The 17,530-nt window shown below is 36.8% G+C and overlaps 1 protein-coding gene across 1 annotated transcript in view; it reads right to left on the bottom strand.

Annotated features, from left to right (window-relative positions):
* LOC114883978 (zinc finger protein OZF-like) overlaps positions 1 to 17,530 on the bottom strand; it is a 29,799-nt gene that overhangs the window by 8,703 nt on the left and 3,566 nt on the right. The window contains exon 4 of the mRNA XM_029202346.1: positions 17,361 to 17,487. Coding sequence (XP_029058179.1) covers positions 17,361 to 17,487 — 127 coding nt within the window. The remainder of the gene's footprint in view (positions 1 to 17,360; positions 17,488 to 17,530) is intronic.

Here is a 17,530-nt window from a genome sequence, read left to right as displayed (position 1 = left end):
AAAAAAAAAAAAAAAAAAAAAAAAAAAAAAAAAATTACATTAGAAGCAAGCACTGAAAGGATTAAAATTATTCTCAACTAATTTACTACTCCCCCAAAAAATGCCCCAAAGAATTTAAACAAATATCACAAAATCTAGCAGCCAACAATGCAAAAGTCACAATATGTAGCACCCTATCAAAAATGACTAAGTATGGGGCGGGGAGCAGGAGACAAGATGGCGGAGTGGAAGAACTTGAGCTCACTTCCTCTCATGAAAACATCAAAATCACAACTGCAATCAACCATTGACAAAAAAGACTTGAACCTACCAAACAAGATATTCTACACCCAAAGACAAAGAAGAAGCCAAAACGAGACGGTAGGAGGGGAGCTTCTGTGATATAATCAAATCCCATGCTCACTGGGTAGGTGGCCTACAAACTGGAAAATAATTATATCGCAGAGGTTTTCCCACAGGAGTGAGAATTCTGAGCCCCATGTCAGGCTCCCAAGTCTGTGGGTCTGGCATCAGGAGGAGGTGCTGCCAGAGCATTTGGCTTTGAACACTAGTGGGGCTTGAGTGCAGGAGCTCCAAAGGACTGGAGGAAACAGAGATTCCATTCTTGGAGGACACACACAAGGTTTCATGTGCACTAGGAACCAGGACAAAGCAGTGACTCCATAGGAGCCTGTGCCAGACATAGCTGTGGGTCTTGGAGGGTTTCTTGGAGAAACGGGGGTTGGCCGTGGCTGTCTGTGGGGGCAAGTACACTGCTGGCGGAGGCCTCAAGAAATAATCATCACCATGAGCTCTTCGGGAGATCGTCATCTTGGCACCGACAGCTGGCCCCAACCAACAGCCTACAGGCTCCAGTGCAGGGATGCCTCGGGCCAAACAACCAACAAGGTGGGAACACAGCCTCACCCACCAGCAGACAGGCTGCCTAAAGTCTTCCTAACCCCACAGCTGCCTCTAAACAAACCCCCTGACAAGGCCCTGACCACCAGAGGGACAAGACCCAGCTCCACCCGCCAGTGGGCAGGCACCAGTCTCTCCAACCAGGAAGCCTACACAAGTCTCTGGATCAACCTCACCGACCAGGGGGCAGACACCAGAAGCAAAAGGAACTACAGTCCTTCAAACTGAGGAATGGAGACCACAAACACAGCAAGTTAGATAAAATAAGACAGCAGAGAAGTATGGTCCAGACGAAGGAACAAGATAAAACCACAGAATAACAACTAAGTGAAATAGAGATAGCCAACGTAACTGAAAAAGAATACAGAGTAATGATAATAAAGATGATCCAAGATCTTGGGAAAAGAATGAGGCACAGATGAAGAAGATAGAAGAAATCTTTAATAATGCACTAGAAGCTTTGAGAATGGAGTTGAACAATACAATAACTGAAATATAAATACACGAGAAGGAATCAATAGCAGGAAAAATGAGGCAGACTTACAAATAAGTGAGCTGGAAGACAGATTGTTGGAAATCACTGCTGCAGAACAGATAAAGAAAAAAGAATGCAAAGAAATGAGAACAGTCTAAGAGACCTCTGGGACAACATTATATGCACCAATATTCACATTATAGGGGTTCCAGAAGAAGAGAGAGAGAAAGGGCCTGAGAAAATATTTAAAGAGATAATAACTGAAGATTTCCCTAACATGGGAAAGGAAACAGTCACCCAAGTCCAGGAACTGCAGAGGCCCAGTCAGGATAAACCCAAGGAGGAACACACTGAGACACACATTAATCAAATTGACAAAAATTAAAGACAATGAGAAAGTATTAACAGCAACAAGGATAAGCAACAAATAACATACAACAAAATTCCCATAAAGTTATGAGCTGATTTTTCAGCAGAAACTCTGCAGGCCAGAAGGGAGTGGTATGATATACTGAAAGCGATGAAAGGGAAGAATCTACAACCAAGAAACCTCTACCCAGCAAGGCTCTCGTTCAGATTCAATGGAGAAATCAAAAGCTTTACAGACAAGCAAAACCTGAGAGAATTCAGCACCGCCAAACTACCTTTACAACAAATGCTAAAGGAACTTCTCCAAATGGAAAGAAAAAGTCACAACTAGAAACAAGAAACAAGAAAATTATTAATGGAAAAGTTCACTGGTAAAGGCAAACAGAGTAAAGGTAGGAAATCACCCACACAGAAATGATATCAAAGCCAGCAACTGTGAGAAGAGGATGGTACAAATGTAGGATATTGGAAATGCATTTGAAATTAAAAGACCAGCAGCTTAAAACAATCTTGTTTATATACAGACTTCTATATCAAAACCTCATGGTAACCATAAACTGAAAATTTACAATAGAGACACACACACAAAAGAAGACAAAGCAAGGCAAACACAACTCTAAAGATAGTCATCAAATCACCAAAGAGAAAAGAGGAAGAGAAGAAAAAAGCCCCACAAACACAAATTCAAAACAATTAACAAAATGGCAATAAGAACATACATATAGATATGCTCCACCCAAAAGACTTATAGGCTGGCTGAACGGATACAAAAACAAGACCCATATATATGCTGTCTACAAAAAACCCACTTCAGACCTAGGGACACATACAGACTGAAAGTGAAGGAATGGAAAAAGATATTCCAAGCAAATGGAAATCAAAAGAAAGCTGGAGTACCAATCTTCTTATCAGACAAAATAGACTTTAAAATAAAGACTGTTACAAAAGACAAATAAGGACACTGAATAATGATCAAGGGATTAATCCAAGAAGAAGATATAAAAATTATAAATATATATGCCCTAACATAGGAGCAACTTGATATATAAGGCAAATACTAACAGCCATAAAAGAAGAAATCAACAGTAACACATAATAGTGGGAGATTTCAATGCCACTGTTATTAAACCCCACCTTCAAAGGACAGATCAACCACACAGAAAATCACTAAGGAAACACAAGTCTTAAATGACTTAGTTGATATTTATAAGACATTTCCATCTCACAGGAGAATACACATTCTTCTCAAGGGCACACAGAACAACCTCCAGGATAGATCACATCTGGGGTCACAAATCAAGCCTCTGTAAATTTAAGAAGATTTACATCATAGCAAGCATCTCCTCCAACCGCAGTGCTATGAGATGAGAAATCCACTACAAGGAAAAAAACTGTAAAAAACACAAACACATGGAGGATAAACAATATATTACTCAACAACCAATGGATCACTGAAGAAATCAAAGAGGAAATAAAAAAATACTTAGACACAAATGAAAATGAAAACATGACGATCTGAAACGTGGGAGGCAGCAAAAGCAGTTCTAAGGGGGAAGTTCATAGCAATACAACCTTACCACAGGAAAGAAGAAAAATCTCAAATATTAACAACCTAATGTTACACCAAAAGCAACTAGAGAAAGAACAAATTCCAAAGGTAGCATAAGGAAAGAAAGAGTAAAGATTAGAGCAGAAATAAATGAAAGAGAGATTGAGAAAACAATAGAAAAGGTCAATGAAACTAAAAGCTGGTTCTTTGAAAAGATAAAAAATTGGTAAACCTTTAGCCAGACTCATCAAGAAAAAAAGGGAGAGGGCTCAAATCAATAAAATTAGAAAAGAAAAAGGAGTTACAACTCACACCATAGAAACACAAAGGATCTATAAGAGACTACTACAAGCAACTATATGCCAATAAAATGGACAAACTAGAAGTAATGGACAAATCCTTAGAAAGGTACAATCTCCCAAGACTGAACCAGGAAGAAATAGAAAATATAAACAGACCAATCACAAGTACTGAAATTGAAACTGTGATTAAAAAATTTCCAAGAAACAAAAGTCCAGGACCAGATGGCTTCACAGGCGAATTCCATCAACATTTAGAGAAGAGGTAACACCTATCCTTCTGGAACTCTTCCAAAAATTGCAGAGGAGGGAATACTCCCAAACTTGTTCTATGAGGCCACAATCACCCTGATACCAAAATGAAACAGAGACACCACAAAAAAAGAAAATTACAGGCCAATATCACTGATGAACATAGATGCAAAAATACTCAACAAAATACTAAAAAAATGAATTCAACAATACATTAAAAGGGTCATACACAATGACCAAGTGGGATTTATCCCAGGGATGCAAGAATTCTTCAATATGCACAAATCAATCAGTATGACACACCACATTAACAAACGGAAGAATAAAAACTGTATCATCATCTCAACAGAAGCAGAAAAAGCTTTTGACAAAATTCAGCACCCACTTATTATAAAAACTCTCCAAATGTGGGCATAGAGGAAACCTACCTCAACATAATAAAGGCCATATATGACAAGCCCACAGCTAACATCATTCTCAACCATGAAAAGTTGAAAGCATTTCCTCTAAGATCATGAACAAGACAAGGATCTCCAGTCTTGCCACTTTTATTCACTTTTATAGTTTTGGAAGTCCTAGCCATTGCAATCAGAGAAGAAAAAGAAACAAAAGGAATCCAAATTGGAAAAGAAGAAGTAAAACTGTCACTGTTCACAAATGACATGATATTATACATAGAAAATCCTAAAGATGCTAAAAGAAAACTACCAGAGCTAATCAGTGAATTTGGAAAGGTTGCAGGATACAAAATTGATGCACAGAAATCTCTTGCATTCCTATACACTAACAATGAAAGATCAGAAAGAGAAGTTAAGGAAACAATCCCATTTACCATCACATCAAAAAGAATAAAATACCTAGGAATAAACCTACCTAAGGAAGTAAAAGACCTGTACTCTGAAAACTATAAGAATGCTGATGAAAGAATCTGAAGATGACACAAACAGATGTGAATACATACCATGCTGTTGAATTGGAAGAAACAATATTATCAAAATGACTATTCTACCCAATGCAATCTACAGATCCAATGCAATCCGTATCAAATTATCAATGGCATTTTTCACAGAACTAGAATAAAAAAATTGAAAATTTGTGTGGAGACAAAAAAGACCCTGAATAGCCAAAGCAATTTTGAGAAAGAAAAACAGAGCTGGAGGAATCAGGCTCCCTGACTTCAGACTATCCTACAAAGCTACAGTCATCAAAACAGTATGGTACTGGCACAGAAACAGAAATATAGATAAATGGAACAGGACAGAAAGCCCAGAAATAAACCCACACAACTATGGTCAATTAATCTACAACAATGGAGGCCAGAACATACAATGGACAAAAGACAACCTCTTCAATAAATGGTGCTGGGAAAACTGGACAGCAACATGTAAAAAGAATAACACTAGAACATTCTCTAACACCACAGACAAAAATAAACTCAAAACGGATTAAAGACCTAAATGTAAGGCCAGATACTATAAAACTCTTAGAGGAAAACACAGGCAGACACTCTTTGGCATAAATTGCAGCAACATCTATTTAGATCCACCTCCTAGAGTAATAAAAATAAAAACAGAAATAAACAAATGGGACCTAATTAAACTTAAAACTTTTTGCACAGCACAGGAAACCATAAACAAAACAAAAAGACAACCTACAGAATAAGATAAAATATTTGCAAAGAAAGCAACTGACAAAGGATTAATCTCCAAAATATACAAACAGCTCATGCAGCTCAATATCAAAAAAACCCACAAAACAGAACAATCAATAAATGGGCAAAAGATGTAAACAGACATTTCTCCAAAGAAGACATACAGATGGCCAAAAAGCACAGGAAAAGATGCTCAACATCTCTAATTATTAGAGAAATGCAAATCAAAACTACAATGATGTATCACCTCACACCAGTCAGACTGGCCATCATCAAAAAGTCTATGAACAATAAATACTGGAGAGGGTGTGGAGAAAAGGGAACCCTCCTCCATTGTTGGTGGTAATGTAATTTGGTACAAGCACTATGGAGAACAGTGTGGAGGTTTCTTGAAAACCTAAAAATACAACTACCATAGGACCCAGCAATCCCACTCTTGGGCACATAACCGGAGAAAACCATAATTTAAAAAGATACATGCATCCCAATGTTCACTGCAGCAGTATTTACAGTAGCCAAGACAAGGAAGCAACCTAAGTGTCCATCAACAGAGGAATGGATAAAGATGCGGTGCATATCTACCGTGGAATATTACTCAGCCATAAAAAAGAATAAAATAATGCCATTTGTAGCAAAAAGAATAAAATAATGCCATTTGCAGATGGACCTAGAGATTATCACACTAAGTGAAGTCAGACAGAGAAAGATAAATATTACATGATATCCTTACATGTGGAATCTTAAAAAATGATGTAAGTGAACTTATTTACAAAACAGAAACAGACTCATAAGTTTGAAAACAAATTTATGGTTACCAAAGGGGAAAGGCGGGGGAGGGACTAGTTAGGAGTTTGGGATTAACATATACACACTACTATATATCAAATAAACAAGGATATACTTTATAGTACAGGGAACTCTACTCAATATTCTATAATAATCTATATGGAAAAAATCTGAAAAAGAATGCTTATATGAATATTTAAAACTAAATCACTCTGCTGTACCTTGAAACTACTACAACATTATAAATCAACTACACCCCAGTATAAAATTAAAATTAAATTTAAAAAAAATGACCAAGTATGAAAAGAAGGAAAACACGATTCATGACCAGGAAACAAGTCAATCAATGGGACAGAAGAAAAAATGTCATCTGAGATTAAATTTGCTTCCAAGGACCTCAAAGCTGCTATTCTAATACACTCCATAGGTTAAAGAAGATAGAGAAAAACATGAACATGTTGAGAAAACAGTGTTAAAACAAAAGTCCAGAACTGAACTTCAAGGCAGGACAATATACTCCCCGGAGGGGAGAAAAACACTAAAAGACTCCGAAGGGTTTTGTTATAAGGATTACCAATATTTACATCAGATATAAAAACTGACATAGATCTCTTTAATAAGACATGTAGGTTCTCATGTGCTTTTGCACTCATTTTGTTATGTTCCAATCATATACTTATTTGGAAACTGCATTGTTTGCTTGTGAATGGTGCAAAAGGCTAATACCTTAGTGTCGTTATGGCAGCTTTTGACCTCAAAGGCACTCTGAAAAGGTCACTGGGACTCCCAAGTCAAAGGGCCATACGGTCCTAAGAGACCTGCCATATTCAGTGCCTTCAGGAATTCCTCATTAATTTCAAAGGGCACCCGGCCAACTGAGCACTCTATTACTCTAGTGGTTCTTAAGTTGTGGTTCTGGGGTGACATATGAGAATCTGCATTTCTAACAAATTTTCCCAGATGATTCAAAAGTCTAATATTAGAGTTTAATATTAGAATGTCTAATGTTCTGGGGTGACATATGAGAATCTGCATTTCTAACAAATTTTCCCAGATGATTCAAAAGTCTAATATTAAAGTCTAATATTAATATTAGAATGGCGAACATTTCTGTTCCCCTGTGACTTATTCTAAATGGCAGCTTTTAAAAAAAAGTCAGTATGCCCAAACATGAGATTTTCAAACTGTTCATGCTTATCTTACAAATTCAGTACATTATTCTTACTAACTTTCTCTGCTAAATAAAGGACCTAAAATTAAGTATTAACTTTCACCTGCCCCAATCAAGTTAGGTTCCTCTTGTCTCCCCAAACCAATGTCTGGAATCCTGAGCAAACTCAAAGTGCTAGTACTTATCCAAAAATATAATGACACTTTTAGACAAATGAATAAATAAAACCCATTGCCAGCTGATCAGATCTAAAAGAAAAGTTAAGTCATCTGGATTTTAAAAAATTATACCAAGTGTAAATATGAATCTACACAAAAGAAATAAAGAGAAAAGTAAATGGATAATATATAAATAAAACACATTGTTCTTGTTTTAAAAATATATTAAAGTGCAAATAACATTTTATAAGAAGAAAACAATGTATTATGTGGATTATAAGATATGTAGAAGCAAAATAAATGACAACAAGAACACAAAGGATGAAAGACAGAAAAGGAAAATATTCTGTAATAACAAAGTTGAAGTAACAAGATATTTGAGGGCAGACTGACACTTTAGAGATGTATATTTAGAAACCACTAAAAATACAAACAAGTATATCTCAGAAGCCAAAAGTGGTTAAAGGAGATTCATTAAAAATAAGTAGTTAAGGGAATTCCCTGGTGGTCCAGTGCTTAGGACTTGTGCTTTCACTGCTGAGGGCCCAGGTTCAATCCCTGGTCAGGGAACTGAGATCCTGCATGCCACACAGTGCAGCCAAAGAAAAAAAAAAGGTGGGGGTGGGGGGGAACGAGTTAATCACAGAGAAGGTAGGAAAGAGGGGGGAAAAAAAGACAAAAAACTAGAAGGTAAACAGCAAGAAGGTTTCAAATTCAACCACAAAGATAGCATTAAATATAAGTGATATGAACATTTTGCTAAAACACAAAAATTGTCAGAGCTAATAAAAAGTAAAACAAACACACTCTCTCTTAGAAACTGACTGTGAATGTAAAGACACAGGTTAGAAATAAAAGGACAGAAAAACTATATATCACACGAAGCACACAATAAGCAAATGATAGTCTGACTGACTATACAGTACCAAACAAAATTCAGGAAAAGAAATACTACCAGGAATAAAAATAAACAATGCAAAATGCTAAATGGGAAAATTCATCAGGAGGATGTAACAATCCTAAGTGCTTTGCCACTTAAAAACAGAGCTTCAAAATGCCTGAAGCAAATCTTGTTGAAAAAGATAACACACAAATTATACTTAGATACTCACATTCCTTTCTCAATATTTAATAAAACAAGTAGATAAGATATTAAAAGGATATAGAAGCCTTCAGCAATATGATCAGCCCACTGGAACTAATCCCCATCAAGAAAAAGTACTCTTTTCAGTCACATATGGAACATTCCCCAGGATCATATGCTAGGCCCTAAGACAAATTTCAATACATTTAGTAAGACTGAACCATGCATGAAATATTATCCAGAGTGACATACAAACAAAGGATATAAAAATTATAGCAATAAATTATGAAACAAATAGTTGGAAAGTAAACAAATTCTTCAAAACCAATGGATCAAACAAGAAATCACTGGACATTTTAAAAAATATCTTGGATTAAATGAAAATAAAAACACAACATCAAAACTTGTGTGATGCAGCTAAAGCAGTTTTCAAAGGAAAATAGAGAGCTTTATGCTTACATTAAAAAAGCAAAACCGGGAGGCGCAGTGGTTAAGAATTCGCCTGTCAATGCAGGGGACACGGGTTCGAGCCCTGATCCAGGCAGATCCCACACACTGCAGAGCAACTAAGCCCATGTGCCACAACTACTGAGCCTGCGATCCACAACTACTGGGCCCACACGCCGCAACTACTGAAGCCTGCGCGCCTAGAGCCCGTGCTCCGCAACAAGAGAAGCCACGGCAATGAGAAGCCCGCGCACCACGATGAGAAGCCCACACAACACAACGAAGAGTAGGCCCCGCTTACTGCAACTAGAGAAAGGCTGCATGTGGCAACGAAGACCCAACGCAGCCAAAAATAACTAATTAAAAATAAATAAATAAATAAAAATAATAAAGCAAAAACCAAGTCTCAATTCATGAGCTTAAATTTTATCATAAAACAGCAAAGAAAGGAAGGGCAAGGTAAACCAAATCAGTATAGAAAATCCTAAGGTATCTAGAAATAAATAAATAAACTTCTGAAAGTTAATAACCAGGTTCATCAAAGTTGCAGAATACAAGATAAATATGCAAAACTCAGCTGTATTTCTATGTACTAGCAATGAGCAATCCAAATATGAAATAAAGAAAACAATTCCATTTACAATAGCATCAAACAGAATAAAATACTTAGAATAGCTTTAACAAAAGTATAAACCTTGCCCATTTAAAGCAACAAAATATCATTGCAATAAATTTTAAAAGGCCTAAATAAATGGAAAGACAGATAATCTCAATGTTCATGGATCAGAAGAATTAAAGTTGTCAAGATGGCAATACTCCAAGAGTTGAGCTACAGTCAAACCCTCTCAAAATCTCAGCTCTACTCTTTTACAGAAATTGACAAACCAATCCTAAAATTATGGAAATGCAAGTTACGCAGAATAGCTAAAACAACCTTGATAAAGAAAAAACTTGGAGGGTTCACACTATTCAATTTCAATTACTCTGTTATAGAAAACACTCCTGTTTCTCATCTATATTACTGTCCCTACTCACAAAATACTTCTGTATTCTCAATACTACTTCACTGCTGCTCACTGAATGTGTAGAGGTTTTTCCCACTACCAGGCAACTCTGCAATACGAACAAGGTGTCCTACATTCAATTCAGTTCTGACATATCTACTTGGAGTTTGCATCAGATCCCACAGGCTAGGGGTTCAGTCCCGCAAGATTGCCTCTCCTCACACTTTAGATGTCAATTACAAGTCCAGGTTGCTACCTGTGCTTCTGACCAGCTAGCTATAAATGGGAGGTTCCCACATCCTGGTGCTCAGGTTTAATTTGCTAGAATGGCTCACAGAACTCAGGAAAACAGTTTGCTTACTATTAATAGATTGCCAGGTTTATTACAAAGCATACAACTCAGAAACAGCCAGATAAAAAAGCTGCATAGGGCAAAGCTTCCATGCCCTGTCCAGGAGCATCAAGCTCCCACCACCTACAAGTGTTCAGCAACAACAAGGCTCTCTGAACCCTAGAGTTCAGAAATTTTTATGTAGATTTCATTATGTAGGAATAACTGTTGTTAGTAATTAAGTCAAGCCCTGGAGGTCTGGGGGTGGGCCTGAATGTCCCAACCCTCAAATCACTTGATTGGTATTCCTGGCAACAAGCCTACATCCTCAGGGGGTTTCCAAATGCTACCTCATTAACATGAACTAGGGCATGGTTGAAAGGGGCTTGTTATGAATAACAAAAGACATCTCAATCTCTCTTACATTTAGGAAATCCCAAGGGATTTAGAACTCTGTGCCAGGAACAGGGATGAAGACCAAATCTTCTTTCTTATTATAAATCACAATATCATACTATACTATTAAGGTAGTACTGGTGTGAGAATAAACATTATAAAAATAAAAATAGAAACCAATGGAATAGAAGTGAGAGGACAGAAATAAACACTTACATCTATGGACAACTGAATTTCAACAAGGAGGCTACAATTCAATCAGAAAAATATAGTCTTTTCAACAAATGATGTTGGAAAACACTTCACTATTCACATGCAAAAGAATGAAGTTGTAACACATACCATCTATAAAAATTAACTCAAAATGAATAACAGACCTGAATGTAGAGAAAAAAGTTATAAAATATACAGAAAAAAATAGGAGTAAATGTTTTTGACTTTGAGTTAGGCAAAGTTTTCTGAGATTTGACAAAAAAGAGGAAAAGAGAAAATAGGCCAGCTGGATATTATCAAAATAAAAAACTTTTGCGATTCAAAGAGCTCCATGTAGAAAGTGAAAAGATAACTCATAGAATGGAAGAAAATATTTACAAAACATATAACTGATAAAGAGACTTGTATCCAGATTATATTAAAAAATCTTAAAAGTCAACAATGAAGACAAATAACCCAACTTATAAATAGAGAATGGTATGTGAACAGACATTTCTCCAAGGAATATACACAGCTAATAAGCAATTAACACATTAAAATGCTCAAAATTAGAGAGATACAACTCATAACTATAATGAAATCCCACTTCACACTCCACTTTTTTAGGAGGGCTAAAAAAAAAAAAAAAAACAGACAGGAACAATTATTCAGGTACATGTGGAAAAACAGGAACCCTCATTCATTGCTGGTGGGGTGGTAAAAGAAGTACCACTGCTTTGAAACATTCTTTTGGCAGTTCCTAAAATTGTTAAAACAGAGTTACCATATCACCCAGTAATTCTACGCTAAGTATATACAAAGTAGAATGGAAAACTATGTGCACACAAAAACACAACTGGTCTAGCAGCATTATTCATTAACAGTCAAAATGGAAACAACCCAAAGCCCACCAACAGAAAAAAAAAATGTGATATATCCATAAAATCAAATATTACTTAACCAGAAATTGAATTTGATTATGGATACATATTATAACACTGATGAACCTTAAAAAGATCATGCTGGGCTTCCCTGGTGGTGCAGTGGTTGAGAGTCCGCCTGCCGATAAAGGGGGACACGGGTTCGTGCCCCGGTCTGGGAGGATCCCACGTGCCGCGGAGCGGCTGGGCCCGTGAGCCATGGCCGCTGGGCCTGCGCGTCCAGAGCCTGTGCTGCACAACGGGAGAGGCCACAGCAGTGAGAGGCCCGCGTACCGCAAAATAAAAAAAAAAAAGATCATGCTAAGTAGAAGAAGCCGCTCAGAAAAAGCTATATATTTTGTGATTCTACTTATAGGAAACCTCCAAAATAGGCAAATCTCTATAGACACAGAGTAGATTAGGGTTTCTTCTTGGGGTGATGAAAATATACTAAAACTAAATAGTGGTGATAGTTCCATATCTCTGTGAACATATTAAAAAATACTGAACTGTGGGGCTTCCCTGGTGGCGCAGTGGTTGACAGTCCGCCTGCCGATGCAGGGGACACGGGTTCCTGCCTCGGTCTGGGAAGATCCCACATGCCGTGGAGCGGCTAGGCCCGTGAGCCATGGCTGCTGAGCCTGTGCGTCTGGAGCCTGTGCTCTGCAACGGGAGAGGCCACAACAGTGAGAGGCCCGTGTACCACACACACACACACACACACACACACACACACACACACACACACACACTCTCTCTCTCTCTCTATATATATATGTATATAAATATACTGAATTGTGTAAATTAAAAGGGTGAACTTTTGGTACATGAATTCTACCTCAATCAAGTTGTTATTAAAAAATAAATTCCAACAAAGAACATTCCAGGTCCAGATTGCTTCTGTAATGAATTCTAGTATGAACTTTTAAGGAAGAAATGATATTAATTTTACAGCACTACGAACAGAAAGAAAAGAAATAGGTGACAATAAGCAACTATTTAAGGCCTATGACTAACATCATACTTAGTTGTAAATAATAAATAAATTCTTCACATTAAATCCTGGCCTGTTCAAAAAAGAAATTAAAACGCATAGAGATTAGAAAAATATAAAAATATCTTTATTTACAAATCATATTATTTAATATATAAAATAGTCTAAGGAATCTTCAAGACATCTAGTAGAAGTAACAAGTGAAGTTAGCAAAACAGAGATAAACATCAATGAACATGAATTATATTTCTACTTAAATCCAAAAAAAATTGGAAATTGAAGTTTTTAAAAGTATCATTACAGATAACATCAAAAGATTTAAGGATACATCTCACAAAAAAGGCTGAAGACACATAAGTGAAAACTGTAACACACTGCAAAGGAACATTAAAAGCTAAGGAAAAGTAAGGACATTGTTCACACATCAGAAAATTCAATATTATTAGATGTAAATTTTCCCCCAAATCTTCTAAACATTCGACACAATCCTTATAAAACGCCACTAGGGTTTCCAGAAAAAATAAAATTATTTTAAATTTATAGGGAAAGAAAAACAAACTGTAATAGCCAAAAGAAAAAGCTAAGAGGACTTATTCCTTCTGATGTAAAAACTTACTGCATAGACAGATTAATCAAAATAGTGCATGACTAGTGCACTAGTCAAATAGTGCATACCTATTAAGATAGGTATTTAGATCAATAAACCAGAATGATATTGAGAGAAGCCTATGCATATGTGTACAATTTATTTCAAAAGGTGCCAAGGCAACTGAATAGGAAAAGGATAACCAGTGAGCCAAGCAGACCTTTAGCTGCAAAAATGAATCACAATCTATATTTCACACCATTTACACAGATTAACCGGAAAAAGTCAAAGACTTAAATGTAAAATCTAAACCAAGGATATTTCTAGAAAAAAACAGAGGAGAAAATCTGAATGACCTTTGTTAGGCAAATTATGAAACAGGGGGTGGGGGGAATAGAATAGGAAAGTAAAGGAAATGGTAGATTGGACTTCATCCACATGAAAACCTTTTGCCCAACTGTTTCACAACTAAAAAGATCAACCACAGATTAGGAGAAAAAATTGTCAACATGTGTATCTTATAAAAGTCTTCTATTGAGATTGTATAAAGAACTCTTTCAACTGAATTATAAGCTGAAAAACTCAACAAAACAAATGGGCTAAGGATCTGAACTTACTTTTTTAAAAGCTATGTGAATGAACAAATAGCATACAAAAGTTGTTCATTGTCATCAAAGAGAAATGATAAATGAAACCCAAATAGATACAACAGACCCCCACTAAAAGGATAAAAACTCATCGGGTTTACAACACAAAATGATGGTGAATATTTGGAGCAACTAGAATTACTATAAGTTGCTAATGCCCACATAAATGACACATGCACTTTAAAAACATTTGGCAGTTATTGTTTTCTTCTTCATATACAGGCATATGTCAGAGACACTGCAGGTGTGGTTGCAGATCAGAGCAATACAGTGAATATCACAATAAAGTGAGTCGCACAAATTGGTTTCCCAATACATAGAAAATCTGTGTTTACACACAGAGTAGACTAGTAAGTTTGCAACAGCATTATGTCTTAAAAAACAATGTACATATCTTAATTTAAAATAACACTTTATTGCTAAAAAATGCTAACCATCACTGAGCCTTCAGTGCATGGTAATCTTGCTGGTGGAGGGTTTGCCTCAGTGTTGATGCTGCTGACTATTAATGGTGATGGTTACTGAAGGCTGGGGTGGCTGTGGCAGTTTCTTAAAACAAGACAACAATGAAGTTTGTCACATCAACTGACTCTTCCTTTCATGAATTATTTCTCCGTAATATGCAAAGCGAATTGACAGCATTTTACAGACAGTAAAACTTCTTTCAAAACTAGTCAATCCTCTCAAACCCTGCTACTACTTTATTAACTAAATGTGTAATATTCTAAATCCTTTGTTGTCCTTTGAAGGATCTTCAGAGTGTCTTCACCAGTAGATTCCATCTCAAGAAACCACTTTCTTTGCTCCTTCAAGAAGCAACTCCTCATCCATTAAATTTTTATCATGGGATTGCAGTAGCTCAGTCACATCTTCAGGATCTGCTTCTAATTCTGATTCTTCTGCTTCTTCCACCCATCTGCAGTCACTTGCTACACTCAAGTTTGGAACCCCTCAAAGTCATCCATAATGACTGGAATCAACTTCTTCCAAACTCCTGTTCAGGCTGATATTGTAAACTCCTCCCGTGAATCACAAATGTTCTTAATGGCATCTAGAATGGTCAATCCTTTCCAGAAGGTTCTCAATTGACTCTGCCCAGACCCACAGAGGAATCATTATCTATGGCAGCCATAGCTTTACAAAATATATTTTTTAAATAATAAGACTTGAAAGTCAAAACAACTCAACACATGGGCTGCAGAATGGATGTTGTGTCAGCAAGCATAAATATACTAATCACATTGTACGTCTCCATCAGAGCTCTTGAGTGACCAGGTGCATAACCAATGAGCATGTTTTGAAAGAAATCTTTTTTCTGAGCAGTAGGTCTAACAATAGGCTTAAAATACTCAGTAAATCATGTTGTCAACATATGTGCTGTCATCCAGGCTTCGTTGTTCCATTTCCAGAGCACAGGCAAAGTAAATTCAGCATAATTCCTAAGGCCCCTAGAATTTCTGGAATGGTAAATGAGCCCTGGATTTAAATTAAAGTCACCAGCTGCATTAGCTCGCAACAAGAGAGTCCTTGAAGCTTTGAAGCCAGGCATTGACTTCTCCTCTCTACGTATGAAAGTCCTAGATGGCATCTTTCCCAATAGAAGAGTATTTCATCTACATTAAAACTCTGTTGTGTCATGTAGCCACCTTCATTAATCACCTTAACTAGATCTTCTGGATAACTTGCTGCAGCTTTTCCATCAGCACTTGCTGCTCCCCCTTGCACATTCATCTTATAGAGATGGCTTCTTTCCTTAACCCTCATGAACCAACCTATAATAGATTCAAACCCTTCTGCAGGTTGCTTGCCTCTCTCAGCCTTTACGGAATTGAAGAGAGTTAGGACCTTGCCCTGGATTACACTTTGGCTTAAGGGAATGTTGTCTGACCTTTTATCCAAGACACTAAAATATTCTCCATATCAGTAATCAGGCTGTTTCACTTTCTTATCATTCATGTGCTCCCTCGAGTTATCACTTTAATTTTCCTTCAAGAACTTTTCTTTTGCATTCACAATTTGGCTAACTGGTGCGATCAGCCCAGCTTTCAGAATATCTCGGCTTTCAACATGCCTTCCTTACTAATAATTTCTATTTTTTAATTTAAAGTAAGTGGCATGTAACTCTTCCTTTCATTTGAACACTTACAAGCCATTGCAGGGTTATTAATTGGCCTCATTTCAATATTATTATGTCTCAGGAAATAGGAGGCCTGAAGAGAAAGAGAGAGATGGGGGAATGGCCAGTCAGTGGAGCAGTCAAAACACACACATATTTATCAATCAAGTTTGCCATCTCATACGGGTGCAATTCATGGTGCCCCAAAACAATTACAACAGATCACCATAACAAGTATAATAATGAAAGAGTTTGAAATGTTGTGAGAATTACCAAAACATGACACAGAGACACAAAGTGAGCAAATGCTGTTTGAAAACTGGCAGCAATAGACGTGGTTGGACCCAAGGGGCTGCCACAAAGTTTCCATTTGTAACAAAAAGTAACAGCTGAGAAGCCTAATAAAGTAAAGCACGATAAAACCAGGTTTTCCTGTAGGTATACATAAGACCCAGGAAACAACAACTAGGGTCTTTACGCAAAGCTATGAAAACATAGCCACACACAGACTTGGACTTAAATATTCATAGCACCTTTGCTTATGATAGCGCCAAAGCAAAGGGGACCTCATGTCTTATCAACAACTGAAAATACACGCCAAAGAACGAAACATTACTCATCACTATAAAGAATAAATACAGACACACACAACAGTATCCATGAATCTCCAAAGAAATGCTAAGGGAAAGAAGCCATACAGACAGTATATAAAGTGTGATTCCATTTATATGAACTTTCAAAAAAGGCAAAAGTATTGAAATAGAAAGAGGATCAGTGATTATCATAAAATGGGTGGGAAGAGAGGACTGACTGAGAAAGGCCATAAGGAAAATTTTCACATGATAGAAATATCTGTATGATTTTGGTGGTATAGCCGTACACATTTTTCAAAAGTCACTGAATTATACATAGAAACTTGTTGAATTTTATTTTCTGTTAATTATACCGCAATATAGATGATTTTTTAAAAAAACAGGAGAAGAAACAGAAAATCAAATACACTGTAGGCAGTCGCATGATAAAGTAGGCTCACCCAATGAGACAAGGTGGCTGTAGTTCTCCAGCATCACATCTCTGTACAGGGTCCTCTGAGCAGAGCTCATACACTGCCACTCCTCCAGGGTAAACTCCACAGTCACGTCCTTGAATGACACTGATGTCTGTGAAAGCACATTTCTCATCAATCTGAAGAATTCAAAATTA

This window comes from Monodon monoceros, unplaced genomic scaffold (genome assembly GCF_005190385.1).
Source record: "Monodon monoceros isolate NGI ecotype Baffin Bay Population unplaced genomic scaffold, NGI_Narwhal_1 Super_Scaffold_5, whole genome shotgun sequence".
NCBI lineage: Eukaryota > Metazoa > Chordata > Mammalia > Artiodactyla > Monodontidae > Monodon > Monodon monoceros.
The sequence above is the reverse complement of the archived record's forward strand: the minus strand, read 5'-3'. Positions and strand labels throughout refer to the sequence as shown.